The sequence below is a fragment of the Ceratotherium simum genome, chromosome 8, assembly GCF_057802395.1.
Source record: "Ceratotherium simum simum isolate JZ-2026a chromosome 8, ASM5780239v1, whole genome shotgun sequence".
Classification (NCBI taxonomy): Eukaryota; Metazoa; Chordata; class Mammalia; order Perissodactyla; family Rhinocerotidae; genus Ceratotherium; species Ceratotherium simum.
The window spans coordinates 16,654,140-16,675,315 of record NC_141907.1 but is presented as its reverse complement, the minus strand read 5'-3'; the positions used below and the strand labels follow the sequence as shown (position 1 = coordinate 16,675,315).

The window sequence follows — 21,176 nt, the reverse complement described above, 5'->3', positions numbered from 1 at the left end:
CCTCTACTTGTCTCTCTTGTAAAATGATCCAGAGACAGCTTCTACTACATCCCCACTCAGAACTATGCCTGTAAATTAGGTTTTAAAAGCTTTTTAAATTGAATTAATTGTTAAACATAAGCAGCACAACAAAACCACTGAATACATTAAGAGTTTTAAGATTTTAATTTCTGAATATCTTCATGGACTGAATATCTTCAGTATTTTCAGACTATGAAATACAAAAATAACATTTACTTAAATACAATTAACACCTAAAGTTTAGGTAGTTTTAATGAGTTGTAATAAACAACATACTTATAAGAGAATTTACACATTTAAAAAAACTTTCTTAAACTAGAATACTCTGGAGAGAAATTTTCCCAAGCATTCTGCATTATAAAATACATAAATGTTTGTCCACTATTTTAAATTTCCATAGCCTTGATGAATTTAAAACCCAAGAAATGGCAAAATATCTAAAAATAAGTACACAGCTACAAACTGATTGCAAAAGGGATGTTATAAATAAAAGGCACTAGAAAATAAATACAAACACATCTACTGTAAACCGAATAATGGTTGTTCACACAAACCATAAATATATGAATAATAAACCCCACAAAATTGTACTATTATAGAACTTTCTTTAATAGCTTTCCATCATTAACCATTCTTTTCGTTGAAGAATAACTTTTACTATGATTTAGTGGAATTGTATATACTTATCTTAAACTAGTAAAAAATGAATGGTGGCTGTGATTTACAAAAGCATAAACTGAAGTGCATCTGAAAAGGTTCCACAGGTCCCGGCCATGGTCAGCATTTAACACCTGTCACCAGGTAGTAAGAAGATTTTTGCTGGCTCCTTCAACAGCATATGGAGCAATATGTTGGAATTTTAGCTTTGATGATGATAAGGCTTCCCTGTCAACAGAAAAATATTTAGCCTCATTAGTATCACGCAGGGTTCCCCTAATAGGTACTACATTTGCAGAAGATTGCCTAAAAAAGTGTCCAAAACTCAAAACAAACAAACAAAATGGGATGAGAGCAGAACGATGGAATGAGAAGTGGAACTTTTTTCTGAGTTAAATAAAATAGAGGTTGCCTCTTACTGTTATTCAAAAATATTTAACTAGAGAAGTAGTTAGGAACCAGACTACCAGACTATTCGAACCCAGATTCTGCCAGTCACTTCACTGTCAAATCTGGGGCTAATTACTTCTCTGCAGCTCAATTTCCAGATCCTTAAAGGGGGATAACAACAAAATCTACCTCTGAGGGCTGCAGTGAAGACTAAATGAGTTTAATGTCTAAACAGTACTCAACAGAGTATCTGGCAGGTAATAAGTTCCCACGTGCTCAATAAAGATCAGGGTGTGTGTAAGTATGTACCATCCCAAGACAAATGTGCATATCACTTAGGAAAAAAATTAAATCAGGCTAAGAACGAACCAATTCAATTTAAGGCAGGTAGTAAACTGATTAGTTCTAAGAAAATGACACTGTGACTGTCTGTAACTGGTGTTTTTTTCCCCTCAGAAGCTGTCTTTCTATCATTGTGATATATGCGAGCCCTAAGAAATGAGAAAGTGCAATATGAGAAGAATCTTTTTATGAAAGACTCATCTCTAATATTTAAAGAAAAAGAAAGGTACATAAATGTTTAAGTTTTTAGCAGGGAAAGAAGAGCATTCGTTAATTTCATGAAGGATTACAAGTACCAAAAGCAAGCACAATAATAATTAAGCCAAGGGAAAGTCTTTGATATGGAATTGCAATTTTCTATTGCAATTACATCAATTATTATTAAAATATTATGTAAGACATTAGAAGGAGAGAACAAAAAAGAGAAAAAGTTTGAAGGAATAAACAATACTTAATAGCCCTTATAACTTCAAAATCTTATTTTATTCTTTATTAGCACAATTCAAAACTAGTGAGATTGAGTGGCAATAAGAGGAATTCCCTTGCTAGCCATCTCTGGGACCCTGGACTGCTCAACCCTCTGTATTCCCCTTCCAAATCTTTGTGTGCTATTTCTAAACTTTATTTACATGCAAACTATCCCCTCCCCCATACACACTCATGAAATCTAACATGCTGGGCCTCCCCTTCCTACTTGCCCTGTTCCCCATACCAGCCTACAGGATGTGTGAAAACCCCCTGGGGAGAGCTTCAGATTGAAACACTGTGCCATCATTATTTAGCATCTGTTTACTTGCATTTCACAAGGGAGGAAAAGGCAAATTCATTTTGCATTCTAGTTCTCAGAACAGCAACTACATTTCCAAGCAAGAACCCCCTTTCTGCTGAGGAGGGACACTGCATTGACTAGGGGATGGTTTTATACATCTCAACAGGCGTCTGAATGCTAAGCCTCTGCCAAAGACCCACGCACAACAAAGAAATCCATTATCTATGAGCCTAGGGACTTACTTCCTCTCATAAACTTTACTCTAGGCATTCATCATGGAAATAATACAGTCAATTTAAAAAGTCACTGAAATTGGTCAAATTACCTAATTTAGGCAAAGCTTAAACTAAAAACATTTGCCATTTTAAAATTGTATACGATCACACAAATTCTCTTAATACTTAATTCCTTTAGAAGGTACCTAGAATGAAACTAAGTTCTGCAATGTTAAGATAATACCAGGCAACTCTATCACTAAGATGTGGTTAAATGTAATCTCCAAAACAAGATGGGATCACTGCTTTATGGAAGTATTTCCAAGACTAGACTGTCTGAACACTTCTCTCAAATGATGAAAATTCAATTAACCTAGCTATGTGACACCACACAGGCAGTAATGAAAGCCTCCACATTCTTGCACCTTTTTGCACATTCTTGCACATTTTCGCAAGTTAGAATAATCAACTGAATCATTCCTCTGTGTGTGGGTGCGTGCAGGTGCGTTTGAGCACACGTGTGCTTCCACACATAACATCACAGCCACCTGGAAATCTCATTTCAATCTTTGAATATGAACAAATTATAAAGTTTTTAGGCAGAAAAGATAGCAAATAAAAGAGAAAAAGTACTCTTTCTTTAATGAGCACTCTAGGTTAATCTTTTGTTTTCTCAACTTCCCAAGGGTCAAAGCAAAAATATCCAAGATGAAGAAAAAAGAACTGTAAAGCTGCACCACACGGAGTGCCATACAATAAGCACACTGCAAGTGGACAGGCCCTGTATCTACACCGCCTGGGTCTGCCCCCAGTGCTTAAAAACTGTGTGACCTAGGCAAGACAGAAATTCTGAGCTCTAAAATGAAAATAATTGTATCAACTCCACGTGGTTACCTGTGGCTGAAATGAAATATGTTATACAGTCAATTTTGTAATATGACTAAATGTAAAAAAAAATGACTTAAGGAATCATGTTCTACTTACACTTCCACCATGCTGCTCTAGCTTCTGTAACGCACTGGTGATTGGCTCTTTGAATTTCTTGTCCCTCAGTCTCTTGGAAAGCTTTTAAAATGAGATTGGGGGAATGAAATAATTTTAAAAAGTAACAATATTCACCATAAACATAAGTAAAACTTCACTAAAAAAATAGGCTACATAGAAATAATGCCATTGAGTCTTTACTGTATAGTAAGTACATGAACACCACTTAAATTGTTTTAGATTTCAAGGCTTCTTTTAGGAAATATCTCATTGAAATTTATATATAATAGACACCACTATATTTGTCTAAAAAATGAATTTATATTATTTCAAATAATACCAATCCTACAAAATCTGCTACCGTATGGTATCCAGAATAAGTTTTCTATGAAATTGCATACTTTCCCATTTTGTAATATGCAAGAGCATTTGGAGGACTGTGATGGAAAGCTAAGCCTCTAAAACACCTATGTTTCCTATAGTAAAAAAAGGAAGAGACGACAAAGAAGAGAGCATTTACATGAATAATTCAGTAACAGTGACAGGTAGAGGAATCAGACGAGAAATCACAGTACCACCTGTCCCTAGGTATGTCCTGAATGGGCCTCAGTTGGGTAGGTGGAACTCTGACGGAACAGGGAGAGAGCACAGGTGAGTGAGGACAGAATCAGAGGAGCGAAGAGGGAAACATCAGCAATCCAGGTCATTGAGCACAACCTGTAACCGTGTTCCCCCACCAAGTGTCTGCATTACTCCCACAGACCCAACATTTCAGCCTACAGCAGGACTCACTCAGGGCTCCACTTTCTGGGAATACAAGGCCTAAGCAAGAATTCAGTCATTGATCAAACGCTTATGAGGCCCTGTCCTCGAGTTGGTTTCTGGTTCTCCCTCCTCCCAGGTATGGAGGTAAGCCAGGATACTTCACACCACTGAGCCTAAGTAGCAGGTCCCTCCAGTCAGGTCATCGCAAGTTAGGGAGGGTCAGAAGAGACTCCCAGAAGGATAAAAATGTGAGAAAAGCAACTCTAAAGGAGCCGAGAGGCAGGGCTTATCAATGCCCTGGGGACGGACAAGATAAAGTGCTGCTTACCGATCTCAGGTTTGCTTTCTTCAGACCTGGATCCCCTGGAGCAGGGGTTTACAGGCAGATCAAGAAGCACCACCTTCAGAATCACCTGACACACTCACTAAAAAAGTACAGATTCTTGGGTCCTGCCCCAGACTTCACCAGAATCTCAGAGCAAAGGCCCAGATTCTGCATTTTTATCAAGATTCCCAGGTGATTTATGTCATTAGAGTTTGAGGATCACTGCTCCAGGGGATCCTCACCTAGGGGAGGACAGTGGACAGTGTCTTACAGTTGAAGCTCAAAAAGGATGACTTATTTTGCATATGAGGAAAATGAGTTGTAGATAGGTTCAGTAACTTGTTTTGAAATTCATATTCTAGAAAAGGAACCCTTTCTTCAAATAAACATCTAATGCAGAAGTCTACAAAACAGATGAAAATGGAGTCTTTCTGGCTGAAGGGGGTGGCAGGTGGGGGTAAGTGAGGTAAGGAGGGAGCTCTATAGCACCTCAACGGATCCTCAAGGGTGCTTTGTCTCACAATGTGTAGCTAACAGACCAAGATCTAATCCCCACAGGGCCTATTTCCAAGGCTCTCTCCTCTAGGGCAGTGGGATCTGCAGGCCAGTGTGGTATCTAGGTCTTCCCAAACAGCTGACACACCTGTAAGGTGAAAGGCCCTGTCAGTCAGTTCAGGCTTAGGGAAAGCAGAGCTCTGGGGAAAAACGTGAGTGACCAAAGATTACTACTACTGACCCAGAAAGGTTAAAAAAAAAAAAACAACAACTTCTATAGTAGTTTAGTTGCTAACCTGGCCTCCTCTCTCTGCCATGGTGGGTGGGAATGGATGCTGTTTAGGCAGCAAAGGTTCTGGTCCTGGCTCAGCTTTGAGTTTGGTGAAGGCTCCAGTGTGATTCCTTTTCTCTATATATCACTTCCCCTCATCTCATCCCAACTTTCTCAGTGGATGTCCTTGCTACTTGTTTCTCCCCCAAAACCAAAAATAACCAATCTTCACAAGGGCAGAAGGCATATCTGTTTCTGTTCAGCATTATATTCCCAATGCCTAGCATAATACCTGGCACAAAACGGGTTAACAGATTTATGTTAAACTGTTGAAGCTTGAATGAAGCAATCAATCTAAAATGAGTCATTTTATACATTAGTGTGACATGCCTGTAGTTAGTCAGCCACAACCCACTGAACTGAAGGTTATAAGCAAATATCTGCCAGGATTCTCTTTCTTCTGTCCTAAGACTTCCCACATGTCAAGGTTTGAGAGTCTATTCTCACTGTCTTCTCCCCATCAGACACCTGGTGGGAATTCATCTCCACCATTCCTAACCTCAGCACAGCAATCGTGATAAGATTCACCAACACCCCTACTTTCTAGCGGCCTAGCCAGATGGTTCCTGGGGTGTACTACTCTCTGCAGAGTAAGAAGTTAAAAATACAGTTCTAGGATCTCTCAGGTGGATGGATGGGTCCAAGAAAAAGCAGTGGAACTACAATCAAAATACAGGCCTCAGCTCTGAACTACAGAAGGACGCAAGAAGAGAAATCCTAGCTGTGGGTTATTCCAGCCAAGACTTTAATCTTTATATCAGTTTCTGCAATAAAGGATTAACTTTGCCTGAAGAAAGGTTTGGCCCTTGCCCCTGGCTCCTGGATGGAAACCTCTAAGCCCTTGGAATGTCCTTCCAGATAAGAGTGACTTTGTTTACCTCGGGGCCTTGGCCACACAAGATAGAGATAATGTATGTTAACAATGTGATTTATGGTGGGGACCTTGGGCCACAGGGTATCAGCTCGCCTTCTGGAGATGCTGGAGACTATGGTCAACCATGGAGGCAGGCAGTCATGCCCGCGTGACAAACTCCCAATAAGAACTCTAGACACCAAGGCTCAGGTGACTTCCCTAGTTGGCAATACCCCATGCATGTTGCCACACATCATTGCAGGAAAAAGGAAGCAGAGTCTGCACAACTCCACTGGAAGAGGACAACTGGAAGCTCCACACCTGGTTTCTCCTAGACGCTGCTCCATGCGTCTCTTCCCTTCGCCGATTTTTATCTGTACCCTTTCAGTGTAATAAACTGTAACAATGCAAAACAGCTCTTCTGAGTTCCCTGAGCCCTTCCAGCAAACTGTTAAACCTAAGAGTGGTCTTGGGGATCTCCTGAACTGCACGGTGTCCCAGTGTATATCTGTGATAAGGATTAAACTACATGTATCTGGAAAAAGTCTCATCCTGAATGCCCTTTACAGACTCACTAAAAAACTTACAATGAAAAACAAAGAAAGATGAAAAACATGGCTGTGGCAATATACAATTACCCAAGAGGGTGTATAAGCTCTGCTTATAATTCATAGCTAATCAACATGGGCATGATACCATTATACTGTTCATTAACTTTCGCCCATTCAACATTCAATATTTGCTTACTTTTTATTATAACCCTAAATTCTGTTCATGTAGGTGGTTTCCATTAAAAAAAAATTAAAGAGAATACTGTCCGTTAGTAAAATATTTTATGAACTGGGCCGGCCCGGTGACGCAAGCAGTTAAGCGCGTGTGCTCCGCTGCGGCGGCCTGGGGTTCGCCAGTTCGGATCCCGGGCGCGCACCGACGCACCGCTTGTCGAGCCATGCTGTGGCGGTGTCCCATATAAAGTAGAGGAAGATGGGCACGGATGTTAGCCCACCGCCAGTCTTCCTCAGCAAAAAGAGGAGGATTGGCAGGTGTTAGCTCAGGGCTGATCTTCCTCACAAAAAAAAAAAAAAAATTTTATGAACTACTAGGTCTGATCTCTATATTTTTTGGGTTTTGGGATGATGAATTTTTTTTTAAGGCTCTGAATCATTTTAATGATTAATCTGAAGCCATTAAATCACGAAGAGATACAGATATTGCATGATACATATACACAACCACTCTCTAATCTTTTCAGTACTTACACTTGTAAGTAGATGTTTCAGATGGTCGTTTAGAGAAGGACCAACAACAACACTGAGCTGTACCAGAGCATTCAATCCTCTTTCAAACACTTCATCATCCGAATGGACCTGTGGGGGGTTGGTTGGTTAGGGGTGTAGGGGCAGGGAGGGAAAGAAGAGAAAAAAGGAAAGGAAGGATGGGTTAGGAGCAAGGGCAAGTCAGTGGAAAAAAAGTAGGATTGAACATTCAAAATTAGAAGAAAATCAACCAAACCCAGAATGTAAAAAATAACCCTTAATGCAAGACATCTAGAAGCAAAAAAATTTTCAGCTTGACTAAAACATTAACTAAAATATATCCTAGCACGCAGAAAGACTGATTCAAGGTTCATTACTTTCTCCAATTACTTAAAATGTCCCTTTCTACCTTTAGTACATCCTCTAAAGATGTCTTCAAGTAAGTAATCATCTGGCCCTGAATAACAGTGGCCTAATTCTGCACACACATCAAAATCATAGGTAAAGGACAAATTTGCATATAATTTGGAGGAAAAGAAAGACGTAAAATATTCTAAATGTACCATAAAACGTCCAAAGGAATAAAGGACATACCAGAGCTGCCTTTAGCACAGGAATCAGTCTAGGAAGCAAAGGCACAGCTTTTTCAGGAGCACCCTGGACCAAAAGTAATTCTCTATAACCTTCCTTCGACACAAAGGTGTATGGATGTTTAGTCTCTCTCAGACCCTGCCAAAGACCAAAAGACTCATGATTTACTATGCACTTAGTTCTGCTAATAACAAAAACAAATTGAATCCTTACTAGTTTAAGTGAAAATCAAGTGTTGCTATTACTGTTTTCCTGTTTATGAAATAGAATTTCAGTAATTGTAATTTCAATTAAACTGAGAAATTGCGGAACAAAGCACATATATGAGACAGGAATCGCTACCCACAAGAAGGAAGGAAGGAAGGGAAAAAAAAAAAAGAATAAAAAATTAAAGGAAAGGAAAAATAAAGGAAATAAGGGAGAAAAAGAAAAGGAAGGAAAGAAGATAGAGGAGGAGGAGGGAAGGAGGGAGAGGAAAGGTAAAGAAAAAGCAAAAAAGAAAAAGAGAAACTCACTAGAACACTAAAAACATTTTGTATAAATTCCCAAACACTGCCTGGAAGCATAGCAAATTAGTTTACAATGTATGTTTATGAATAAAATGTCACTTTATGAATGCATAATTATTGGACCCCCTCTAACTTTATGGTGATTTTACATCTTGTTTAATGTGTTTCTAAAATACTGTATTTCCTTCATATTTAAATATTAAGATATTTAGAGGACAAATCTTTTTTTTTTTTGTATTTTATTTTATTTTATTTTATTTATTTTTTTTTTAATTTTTTGTTTATTGCAGTAACATTGGTTTATAACATTGTAAAAATTTCAGGTGTACATCATTGTACTTCTATTTCTGCATAGATTACATCATGTTCACCACCAAAATACTAATTACAACCCTTCACCACACACATGTACCGAATTATCCCTTTCACCCTCCTCCCTCCCCCCTTCCCCTCTGCTAACCACCAATCCAATCTCTGTCCCTATGTGTTTGTTTATTGTTGTTATTATCTACTACTTAATGAAGGAAATCATGCGGTATTTGACCTTCTCCCTCTGACTCATTTCACTTTGCATTATACCCTCAATGTCCATCCATGTTGTCACAAAACTGTTCAAAAAGCATTATAAGATATTAGATGTCATTTTTAACATTGGAATGTGAAATAAACACATGAATAAAACCTGTGTAGAGGTTTTCTCACTATGCCTTTCACCCTCAATGCATTAGAAACAATCAGATAATACCCTTGATTTAACTGATCACTTTGAGTCAGGATAAAAGGGCCATCTTTCTCAAAAAGACAAAACAAACAAAAAAAGCAATAGCAATATTCCCTCAGTTTGACTAACGATTATCTGTAAATAAGTATAACCAGCTGCAAAGTCATTCCTAAAAATATTAATTTTCAACCAATTTGTCCTTTAGACCAAACTATGCTTCCCAACAGTGATCAAACACTTCCTCTCCTCGATGCTATCATGCTTTTGAAAACTCTGCTGCCAAGCACACTGGCACCATTTTGGAACACAGGTTCTATCATCTTAGCAGTACCCCTAGTACCCCTAAAACCTAGCCTGTTCATTTTAGAGACGAGGAATCTCAGCTTACGAGGTGAAGTGGATTCTAATAGTGGTGGCTCTGTCAGTACTTCCCCATTATTAAAGGAGTGGAGGGGAAGGCTAAAAACCTACCCAGTACAAAAAAAAAGCACTGCTGTTCGGAAAACAGGTATTTAAAGGACTGACTTTATGTGACCTAAACTAAACTCACAGCCCCTTTAGGGACTCGTCGAATTACAGCACTCACCCTACCTCGTGATTAGCTGGAGTACGTTTTCAAAGGTATCAGTCGAGTTTTGATTCATCTAAAAAATAGTCTGCTACTATATAAAAAAGTTTAAAGTTTAAAAAAGAACTAAATGAAACATCAATTGATTTTTAATTTTTAATACCAAGTTTAAAAGATTTTGATCAAAACTGAAATTCAAAACAGGCTACCCATAAAATACACTGATTATACCACAATAATTTTGAAAGCTGAGGTATAAATGAAGAAAAGCAAAGACCTAAACCAATTTGGCAGTCTTTGGTAGTAGCTGATATGTCCACTTGGAGAGTAAAAGCACCTGGAAAACTAAAGGAAGAACTACCAATTCTGATGTTTCATTACAAGTAAGAAATCTAAGTTAGCAAAATTATCTACTTTTTTCTGCTCTCCTCCCACCTAGCCCTCTCCACTAGTCTTACAGGAAAGGCAAATGTTTCTTTAAAAAAAGGAAAAAACACCTGAGTTCTTCATTGTCATGTTTTTATTCAGAACACTTACTACTATACGACTTATCCTATAAACATAGCATTGCCTATTCAGATTACTGTCATTAAAGCTCTAATTTAATGACTTGTTTCTTAACAACAACAAAAAATGATCCTTAACTCTTAAAAAAGGCAAGTATCTAAAAGTTTAAATATAAGACAACTGGTTAGTTTATTTCTCCACTTCTGACTCTAACTCTAGGAATAAAATTCAAGCTAATACTCTGCCAACTTTTTTCCTGACACAAATGTTAAACAATATAAAGGAATCTATCAGTGTTTTTTCTAAAATCCTCTATGAAAACCACCTCCATGATACTCTTACTTAAAAGGTACAAGTAGGCAAAATCCCAGAGAATTCTCCAAAAGGACATTGAGGTAGTTAATATCAGTTCTCTATGAAACACATCATGTTTCACATGACTATCTGTATAGAGATCAGACCAACCACTCACCGTTATCTGATATAATTTAACTTTAAACTACTGATGTTCTCCCGAATTGACTAGTTCAACACATAATCTTCTTCCATGTTATGATTCCAAGTACCTTTATCTTTTAGAATTAAGTAAAAATATTTCATCTGCTTATCTACAAATCCCTGTGTAGACTAATTTCATGTTTATAAAGCTGATTAATCAGTTGCTAATAAACATGTACCAATCATAATTAGTTCCTAAGGGAGTGTGGTGTTTTAATGCCTATTGTTTAGCTCTTATTTCAAAAATAAAGAATAAGATTTACTGATGAGTTAGAAAATAGTATTTAATGCAATTTTAAAAGATTTTTTTTCCCATAAACATTCAGGAGAGATGGAGAGTATTTATTTACCTCAGCTAAAGTAATAAGAAGAGGATCAAATGGAAGATTTTCTGGAGGACAGTCCCACTGTAATCTGTGTTTTACTGAACCATGGACCAATCTAAAATATAAAAGTAGGTGAATGTAACTAGCACAATATAATTATATATTAAACTGATTACCTAACATATACATACTCTTTCTAGAACATAACGATATTAGAATTATTTTATAACATGTAGGAATACCATGACTTTAAAACATATTACAAAGACATCTTATAAAGCAATGTCTATAATCCTACAAATTCCTACTCTTTCAGCAAAATGGTGGCAAAACTAAACAACACCCTATTTGTTAAGCCTACAATTTTGGAGCTCAAGCATGTTGCTATTTGTGAGTCTTAATGCAAATGTTACATATGCTTCAATCATAATTATAACAAAACAGGTAACCTATAGAAAATGAAAAATGCAAACAAAATGTGATAATTAGAAACAATAATTTGTTTTACACTGAACATTGTTTTTCAGATGTAGATACAGAGATCATTTAACTCTAACACTAATGATTTGAAGGCAAGCCAGGTTTTATCCCTGTTAAAGAGAAGAAGGCTGAGCCCAGCAAGGCGAAAGGGCCCGTGCAGAGGAACAAAGTGATAGCCCCTTGAGTTACAGTCACTGCTGCCGCTGCTTTGTTTTTAACAGCCTTCATTGAGGCATAACTACATGCGATAAACTGCACACATGTGAAGCAGACAATGTGTTAAGTTCTGATGTATGAATATATCCACTGACCCATCACCACAATCATGACAGTGAACTTATCACCTCCAAACGTTTCTTCACATCCCTTTTGTAACGTTCTCAACTCCTTGACTCCTTCTTTAGTGTTATTTTCATAAGAGCAAGAGGCCTGGGTAACACTGTTTTCACATTTTTAGCAGCAGTAAATTTCTCGGAGTGGGGAAGGGATGTAAGAACCTTAAAATAGGGCTTTAATTCAGAATGTAAATTATAATAATAACAATAAATTGAAGAATGATTTTTGAGTTTATTTTTCACTCATTGTCCTTCAAATCTGAAAATACCATTAAAAACTACATTTCCTGAATTTTAGAACAACAACAACAAAAAGAATGTTGTGATTATTCTTTCCACAATGAAAATGAGATTTATATCATCTAGAGCAGGCTAAAACTGGATATACTTTGAAGAGAAAAATGCCTCTTCATAGTAAAATCTTAAAATGATAACACTTTCTTAGTAACCTATACTGTTTTTTTTTAAATAGTTCTGATGTCTGTCCAGAAAGGCAGCAAGAATTATACCAAAGGTAAGCAAAAACAGCCATATGACCTCATTAAGAAATACAGTACAATTTCAGTAGATACAATTTTGAAATTTTTAATTTTTGAAATGAAATTTCAAAAAATAATGAAACAATTTCATTAAATTGTCAACTTTCAGTTTATAAACAAAATAAGATTATTTATTTGCAACTTGCTCAAGCTTGTGAATGCTTAAATTGTTTCAGAAACTGGTTCATTCAATTTCTTAAATCATTTGGTGGTTTACTGTAGATCTACTGGTAATTCCATTTGGAAATTAAAATGATTCTCTTCAATAATGTCCCAGGATCTATACCAATCCAACAGCCAAAGAGTGAATAAGTCACCTTTATTTCCTTCTCCCTAGTAAAGAAAACTTCCGATACATTTAAACTGAATACTGTATTGATTTTACTCAACTACGTTGAGTAATATGGTCAGTTATAACTTGTGTTGATTTTACCTGCAAGGAATACCTCCTTTAGAGTAAACAGCTGCAAATGCAGAAGGGGCTCGTGACTGTTCACCAAACTGAAATAAAAAATGACAGGAATACAATAAATATTACTCTCACCTCCCCTTGTGACAGCTAACTAATTTTAATCCTGCTGAGGACAGAGGCAAACGGATGCCCTGACTTGCAAACCATCACACCGGTATCAAGTGCATCCTTCTACTCGGCAACATGACGGAGAAAAAGCATCAATCCTCTCAGCACTGAAACCACAACCACGTCTGTATATTTCCTTTTACCTCTAACGTGTTTCAGAAGGCTTGAAGGTAGCTGAAACCATATATACATATAACATAAATATTGTTAAATATAAATAAATATAATACAGATAATACACCTTTCCACCCCCCCCCCCACTGTTACCTTTCAAGGTGAGGGCTAAATGGAGATAAGGTATTAAGTACAGAGACCGTGTATTTGTTTTCAGCCTCCAGCACATTTCCTACTTGTTCTCCAGCCAAATATGGATGGTCTGGATGGTCAGAGAACCTGCAATTTCTGCAAACTGGCTCTATGCTCCTATAAAAATCAAAGGCTTAGGTTGGGCAAGGGTGATAGAGTTGAAAATGGAGCAAGGCTCGCACCAACATATGCCTGGATGTATCTCCTTAGATATATAACTTTACAAGTTTCAGTTTTGCTATACATTATTATCTTAAGACTAGATAAATTCTGTATCTACTCTCAAAGAGGATTTAAGAGATGATCAATCACAACAGTTCCACAATCACAATATACATTTCAATATAATTGATCAGAGACTTAAAGAGGATTCAGGCACAAAAAGTACATATTTTACCACATGGTACTCTGAAAATAACCAAATGAAACACAGTTGTCTAAATTACAAAATATAAATTTACTAACCCATTTTAAAGATATAACTACCTAAAAAAATTTTTTAATCACATGCAGTAATTTAAAAATATACTTAAGAGTATAAGTTTAGAATTAGCCCTTTTTCCTTTGGAAAAACACATATGTTTTGAGTAAAAATACATAGGTGAAATTCACTAAAATATTATAATAAAAGATTCATTTACAAAGCTCAATCTATATTCTGTGTAGTAATTCACAGCAATAATAATGTTTCATTCATCTAGTTATAATTCCTGCTAAGAAAAATATAAGTTTAAAGTTGTTTTCAAGTAATAATCATGTCAGATAAGGAAATTAATTGAAAAAGTATTGTTTATCTTGGGGAAAAAAATTAAGACAAATCAAGGCTACACACACTTTTTTAGTTTTACCACCTATTAGCAAATGACCTTACTTTCGGACCTACAGGTCACATACATAATCCCTAAATTCCCAAGACACACACCAAGACAAAATTTCTGATTGAAATTCTAAGCAATTCTTTTCCTTTTCTTTCTAATTCATTTTAGAGATAACCATTGTTTCATCTTCCAGGTCCCACAGAATCAAATTTTTTTTCTACAAATAAATTTATTTTATCAATTTTTACCAAAATTCCATTACTGCAAACAAAACTGTTGTTCCTTCAATTTTAAACAATATCACCACAGACGATATTTCAACTCTAAAACAATCATTAAATACACACCACTACACTGAGTTAGCAATTAAAAAACATTTCTGATTCAAATACTTAAATTTATACATATGAAAGTGCATAAATTGTGAACGCACAGTGCAGTGAATTGTCAGAAAGCAAACACAGCTGTGTAACAACACTCCTACTCACCGTTTCCCCCAAAGGCAAGCACTACCCCGACTTCCAGTTGATTTGTTTTGGACTGGCAGCTTTTACACAGTTTTTACATGATCTTTTCTAATGTACTCTATTCTAAGGTCAAATCATTACCTTATTCCCCAAACTTTCCTAAATTTTTAACAAAATTTATGACTAGGGCTACTAAATATTATTACTTTTAAAAGTTTTTCCTTAAAGAGAGAAAGAAAACTGAAGTGTCACCATAAACTCTCTCAAATAGAGTGGGTAAAAGGAAGTATGGCAAAAAGACTTTAGGGCTTTCTTCAGGGATTCAATTTCCTTGACACTGCATAGATTACAGGAAAAAAGCAAACGAACATAGATAAACTATTTTTCATTTTTCTTTTATAAGGTCAGACAATATTCTTCTGCCCTCGGATAGTTTATTGTATCCTTGCTTAAGTATCTGTCACATTTTACCTGCCATCAACATCAGTGTCTCAGCCATTCTCCTAGCCCCCTTTAAAGGCTGAAACCAGTATCATCTTACCCTACGCAAAGCTGCACCAGACACCACCTGGTGGTGTTACACGGGTGTGTGCACTTTTGGATAATTCGCTGATCTATACACTTACAATTACACACTTTTATGCGCATAAATCTCATGTTTGCTAAATCTGATTAAATTGCTGTGAGAAGGCAAAAGGAGGCTAGTACTATAGCTTGAATTTCAGGTGGAGCTAATTTCCAGATCACAGAGAAACGGTCAGAGACCTTTATGCAACTGTGGAAGCACGTAATTCATCCTATGGCAATTTAACACAAGTTTATTCATTGATAATAGGAAGTCAAATAACCGTAGTAAATAAAAAAAGCTGATACGCAATTTATTTCTACTCTATTAAAATAGTCACTCAATGTGACAGGATATACCAAAATTGGTTAATCTCTCCTTTACACCTTCTCATCTCCACACTCAATCTCACATGCACATCATTATCTCCATTCTTTATCATGATTGCCATATGCCCCTCCTTCATCGCTAGCTTAAAACTAACAAAAGAAACTTATGATAGCATTCAGAATGGTTCAATAGTGTGCTAAGTGCATATTACTCTGAAAAATCTACAGTCAGGAATCTCTTTTGTACCTACTGGGTTAATTGTTTTAGGGTTAAGTTTATCACTTGGTCGAGGATGTTTTCTTGTAGACTCTGGCGAACTGGTTGATGATGAAGATTTGCTTCGTTGACCTGTAGTCCTATGTTTTATTTGTGTGCTTGATGAAATCCTTTGATCACAATTATCTGTAAAAAACAGAAGATCAACAAAAAAGAGGTGAAAGCAATCCATCTGTATAACAGAATGTGTCAGTAACAAAATTCACCTCTTCCTTTAAAAAGCAACGTGTGTACCTGTCACTCTGCTTCTCAACTGTACACCTCCATGGTACTCTGATTTCTGCATTGCTTCCCTTTTACTCCTGTTGTTAACAGAAACTTGATTTCAAAATTTTGAGGGAAGAGGATTCATAACATAAAGACCAAAACAGAATAGAATAGAAAATACACAAATAAGGTAAGGTATGGAGCAAAATACCTAAAAGACCAATGAGAAAATATGAAATTATCTCAACTTCAATAATATCAATAACATCAAATTAAAAACTGTTAGAAAATAAGATGTATAAAAATAAACATTTTTCTTCCATTCAAACTGTCAAAATATACTTTTAGAAACTCAATTGTAATCCTCTGGCTATATTCAGAAAACATGGACTAGATTTCTGAAAAGAGTGGTTGGCACATCCCCCACCGTCTCCATCTTCTCTGGCCTCTACATTGCCAAAGTTCCAAATGTTAACATTTGCATCTCAAGTCCTACTTTTCCACCGACATAATGAACTCTCCTACTCAATGTACTACAAGCTCCTTACACAGAACATAACCAACACTGAGGTTATCACAGTGAAGTTATGAACCCCTTGCTAATTCAAGATACCACCAGATTTCTGGTCCCTCAGGCTGAAAAACAGGATCACTGTTGCCTCCTTTTCTTGCACTTTGTACACTCAACCCTACAGATGCAATCCATGTGGGGTGATGAGGGAGAAGGAGCCTTGGGCGCAGATCTGGATCTGTATCTCATCTCTACCAAGTACCAGGTTTACGAATTTAGGCAGATAATCTCCCTAAGCCTCGACTTCCTGACCTATTAAAAGGAGGAGACAATAGAAGCCTATTAAGGCTGTTACTCAGGAGTAAATAAGATAACATATCAAGTTGCTCACCTATTGAATGGTGATTCACTTACCCCTCTTCCACAATTTCCTCTTTTCTGCTAATGGGAGGGCTAGCTACTTCATAGCTCACGGTTTCCTGCCTAATCCAACAAATTTCTGAACTTCTTTCTCTACCAAGGAATCCTCCACCACACACCCCCAGACTCACACACCCCAAGCCTGCTGGTATTTCTAGGTCCAGCTCTACTCCCAGGCTCCATGCAGCCTGTCCCAATTGTCTGTTTCTCAAACGTACACTTCCACGGCACTCTGATTTCTGCACTGCCTCCTTCTGATTTCTACTTGATTATTAGGTTCCCCTACTTGCACAACATCCAGTTATTCTTCCATTAGAGCATTTCCCACTTTAAGACTTCAGTCATTAGATATAAGACTACCCCTCAACTACACTGTAAGATCTTTCCTGAAGGCAACACAGATGACGTCCTCTTCAACTTCCAAATGACAGCTTTTCAAATATTTGAGGACACTGACTCCAAACTCCTTAATCTTTTCTTCTTCAGGACAAACATTGATGCCTTCTTAAATGATTCCTCACATGAGATGATTTTAATCTACTTGGCAAATTAGAAATTTTCAGAAGGAGGACAAAGCTCCACATCACATTCAAACCAAAAATATTTCAGTCATGATGTGACCAAAGTACTTTGTAAAGATAAACTAAATGTACGATTCTTTCCGTACATAGAATAATTTCAAATTTCAATTTTCTTGATTTAATACATTGACCTAATTTTCTCATCCTACAACCAGCAGATGACTTACTTCCCAATATCACACATCACATTCATCTTCAAGTCATTTTCTAGAAATATAGTAATTCATAGCTCATTAAATTTGTCAGATAATATTCTAGGATAAGTTAAGGCAGGCATTAAATATGTCAATCTAATATTGCACTTCAGTGATTATTCAACAAGTATTTACTACCGTACTTGGTCTCTATTTTGAGAAGCTCCAGATGGGGAACAACATGATCTAAGTTTCTGTTTAAACAAAGAAAATCTGTGTCTCAGTTTCCTCAACTCTATAATTGGGGCTAATTACAGTAACTACTGTAAATGTTGATGATGACTAATAAGTTAATATATGTATAACATTTAGAAAAGTGCTTGGCACACAGTATGTCCTATATGAGTTTTAGCTATTATCATTTTCTTTAGAATTGTACAGTGGTTTTTAGTATTAGTATTACTAATAATAGTGGGGTCAACATAACTAAATATGTTTTCTTTTTGAAAAATCTGGTTTAATACTTTGGGCTTCATCAATTTGAAGATCTGGTTTAAGTTCACTTTCTTTTGATGGTAAATTGTAATAGCTGTCATAGCTAAAAGAGATGCATCACAAAGATGCCTACCCACAAACATAAAAAGAGTATAGCTGGCAACATCAAATCATGATGCACATTTTTCAACACTCCTTACCAATTCTTCAAAAGTTTTCATCACAACAACTAAATTTCTATCTTCCTTTATGTAAAAAAATTGTTCTTGTAAGGTACTAATGGAAGGTGCTGCATTATATTTCGAATGAGTTCAAAAAGCCACTGAAACTCATTTGAAAAACTTAAACATGCTAGAAAATTGAGCTTCCAAAGGTTTTAAGTATACAGCACAGTTTTATGTGTAATATACTTACATAATTTTCAGCAACATTAAAACACACACACACACAAGGATGCAAACATTTCTATGTCCACTTTCAAAACACTCTATATTAGGAGCGTTTCTCTCCAAATCGATTACTTTTCCACTTATTGCTAAAAGTATCACCCTTTACCTTAATCGTGTTCAATTTTTTAAAATATCCACCTGGGAGCATACCACTGACAACAAAACTGGAGCATGAGTTGTTTGTAAAAGAAAAATGCTTAATTCACCTTACGCTCATCTCATGCTTTTAAGTGCTTTTTCATTAAATAACATGTGAAGGGTGGTATAAACGGGTAATGGTAGTAGGACAACGTAAGAACTATCTTGTGTTATAAATATTATCAAGGTCACCCCTCATTCTTCTACATAACAATATAAAGATTCTAAATAGATACTAGAATCCATAAATCCACTTACCCGAATTCCTAAACGATGTCACAATATCAGAGAGCGAACAAACCAAGCAGGGCCCCCCCCACTGTGGAACCCTCACTTTTCCCTTAGGTGTCCTTAGGTCATCTACAAGGGGCTGTAGGCATCTGTGCCAATGCTTGGAAAACATACTGTCCTTTCATTGTTCTGGACAGCTCATCTTTCCTATTTCTTTCCCTACATGCACTTTCTTCCCGCACACCGCTTTGAGACCACAGCACTAAATTGCTTGCTAAATTCTCAGGGACAGAGGCCACGTTTTTTCCTACTCTCTAATCCGGTGTCTGCAACGTTCTGAAAGTGTAACAGGCGCCGTACTAAAGCCGTGTTCCATCTCTTAAAGCTCCTTCAAACACCAAAGGCCAGCGACAGAACCCAACATTCACCTATCTCAATCCCTTTTTACCATCAAGTACATCCAAAGGGCCAGTACTAAGGGTCTTAAAATCTGCTTTCCATTTTCCTAGCCACGCCCCCTCCAACACCATATATTTCCAAATACCTAAGACCAGTTCAGGGCCAGGGTGTTGTCAAAGTTAGAAAATGAGGAGGACATAAAGGAAAAAATGGAGAAAAACAGGGATTTTTTTAAGGGGGGGTGGGGGAGGAGTCGGGGGGGAACGCAACCAGTTTCAATTAAGGCCAACCAGTGCTACTCTTGGCCAAAGCCGAAGCCCAGGAAGGAAAGGCGCCCTCAGCACCTCCGGGGTCCTTAACAACGGGGTCAGGCGGCCCTAGCAACGGGCCAGAAAGGAAGCCGATTGGGCCGAGAGAGCAACGCGGGACCCTCGCCCCCGCGGCCCACGGCTCCGGGGACCCGTTCCTACCGCTCCTCTCTCCCGTCGAGACCTGCACACTAGCCAGCCCGGCGCCCGCTCGCCCAAGAGCCGCCGGTCCCACCAGCCGGCGCCAGGGCTCGAGGACGAAGGAGGCTTCGCGCGGTCCCCGGATCTGGCGGCGCGGCGCAGTGACGTAAGACGAACGCTGCGTCCTCTAAGCCAATAGCAGGAAGGCCGCAGAGGCGCCGGGCGGAAGAGAGGTGCCCTGGCAACGAGGCGTCGGGAGTTGAAAGGGCAACTCCCGACCTAGAGGGGCTCTTTGGTGACAAAGGGGCACCAGGTGGAGGGTCTTCTTGGAAGACCTAGGAGGTCCAGGAGCAGAGGAGAGCACAGGCCCTCTCTAGTTTCCTGCGCCGCAGCCTCTCCCCAGTCCGTGTGCTTAACTCCTAACAGTTCTCTCGCACGCTTAAAATGTTCAGTGTTCTGCAACTATCTTGCCCTAAATCCTCTGGGAGCTGAGAAATGAACTCCTGCCCCAGGGTCTTCAGGGGAGAGAACCAAAGCCATCTGTCTGCCTGGCTGTGGAATTTCATTTCCTGTCATACCCTACTAATTCGTATGCTGTTGCATTCAACTACACAGTACATCCATATCTTAATAATAAAAAGCATGTGCTTTTGTACTGCAGATTATTTTAATAAAACTGATGCTGCAGGAAAATGCGTGTCCCCTTGCGATTCCACCAAAAGCAATCTGGGTTGTCATAGTAAAAAGTCCAAGCCCTGTCAGACCTGTCCTCTGCATTCCTTTCTAGTGTTCTCTCCTGTTGTCAACCCATAGCCTTAACCTTTTGCTCAGGTAATAGCTAACTATACAATTGGCACTTTCTGAACACTCCAGGTGGTGTAATCCCTCCACGCCCTTGTAGCTCCATTCTTGCTATCTGAATTGCTGCTCCAGAAACGTCTTTGCTAGGCTGTGTGTTTCTACAGGACAACGGCTGTACCTTTTTCTTTTTTTGTTTCTCCAGCTTCTAGCACAATGTAGTGGGGACTCAAGAAATACTCTTTTAATAAATGAAATGAACAAATGAATTCTATGTATATCTCATTTCTCTAATGTGCTGTGAACCTTGCTACAAGTCTGTCTTAACTTTTAAAATTCATTATAACGTATTTACCTAACTTCCCCCCAGACTCAAATTGTCTCCATCACTTTTCTATCCCCCAATATCCAGCACAATTGCGTGCTTAAGGAATGTTTTAGCAAAAAAAGGAAAGAAAAAATAAGATCCTATTTCTTAGCTACTTTCACCTTATAAGCTCTCTTCTCCAGCTTATTCATGCCTTATTATAGCTCCTGGCCCCCTT

At 37.8% G+C, this 21,176-nt stretch overlaps 1 protein-coding gene across 3 annotated transcripts; it reads right to left on the bottom strand.

The window, feature by feature from the left end:
* Positions 1 to 142: 142 nt before the first annotated feature.
* PACRGL (parkin coregulated like) lies at positions 143 to 19,974 on the bottom strand. 3 transcript variants are annotated; one of them, XM_004432306.3, is made up of 9 exons: positions 19,855 to 19,974; positions 16,054 to 16,121; positions 15,794 to 15,945; positions 12,911 to 12,978; positions 11,148 to 11,238; positions 7,998 to 8,132; positions 7,407 to 7,514; positions 3,379 to 3,459; positions 143 to 906 (listed from the first exon to the last, which is right to left on the bottom strand). In XM_004432306.3, the coding sequence occupies exons 2-9, from the start codon at positions 16,103 to 16,105 to the stop codon at positions 850 to 852; spliced, it is 744 nt and encodes a 247-aa protein (XP_004432363.1). In that variant the 5' UTR covers positions 16,106 to 16,121; positions 19,855 to 19,974; the 3' UTR covers positions 143 to 849. The 3 variants fall into 3 exon arrangements, with proteins under 3 accessions (XP_004432363.1, XP_087290268.1, XP_087290269.1); XM_087434142.1 differs by lacking the exon at positions 19,855 to 19,974 and adding an exon at positions 19,013 to 19,848; XM_087434143.1 differs by lacking the exons at positions 3,379 to 3,459; positions 19,855 to 19,974 and adding an exon at positions 19,013 to 19,848.
* Between the last annotated feature and the right edge of the window lie 1,202 nt (positions 19,975 to 21,176).

Coding starts and splice junctions, on each gene's coding strand:
- PACRGL (XM_004432306.3), bottom strand. CDS start 16,105: ATGCAGAAATCAGAGTACCATGGAGGTGTACAGTTGAGAAGCAGAGTG. Junction 11,239..12,910: donor AAAGGAGGTATTCCTTGCAG/GTAAAATCAACA, acceptor TTTATATTTTAG/ATTGGTCCATGGTTCAGTAA. Junction 8,133..11,147: donor TTCTTATTACTTTAGCTGAG/GTAAATAAATAC, acceptor GGTCTTTGGCAG/GGTCTGAGAGAGACTAAACA.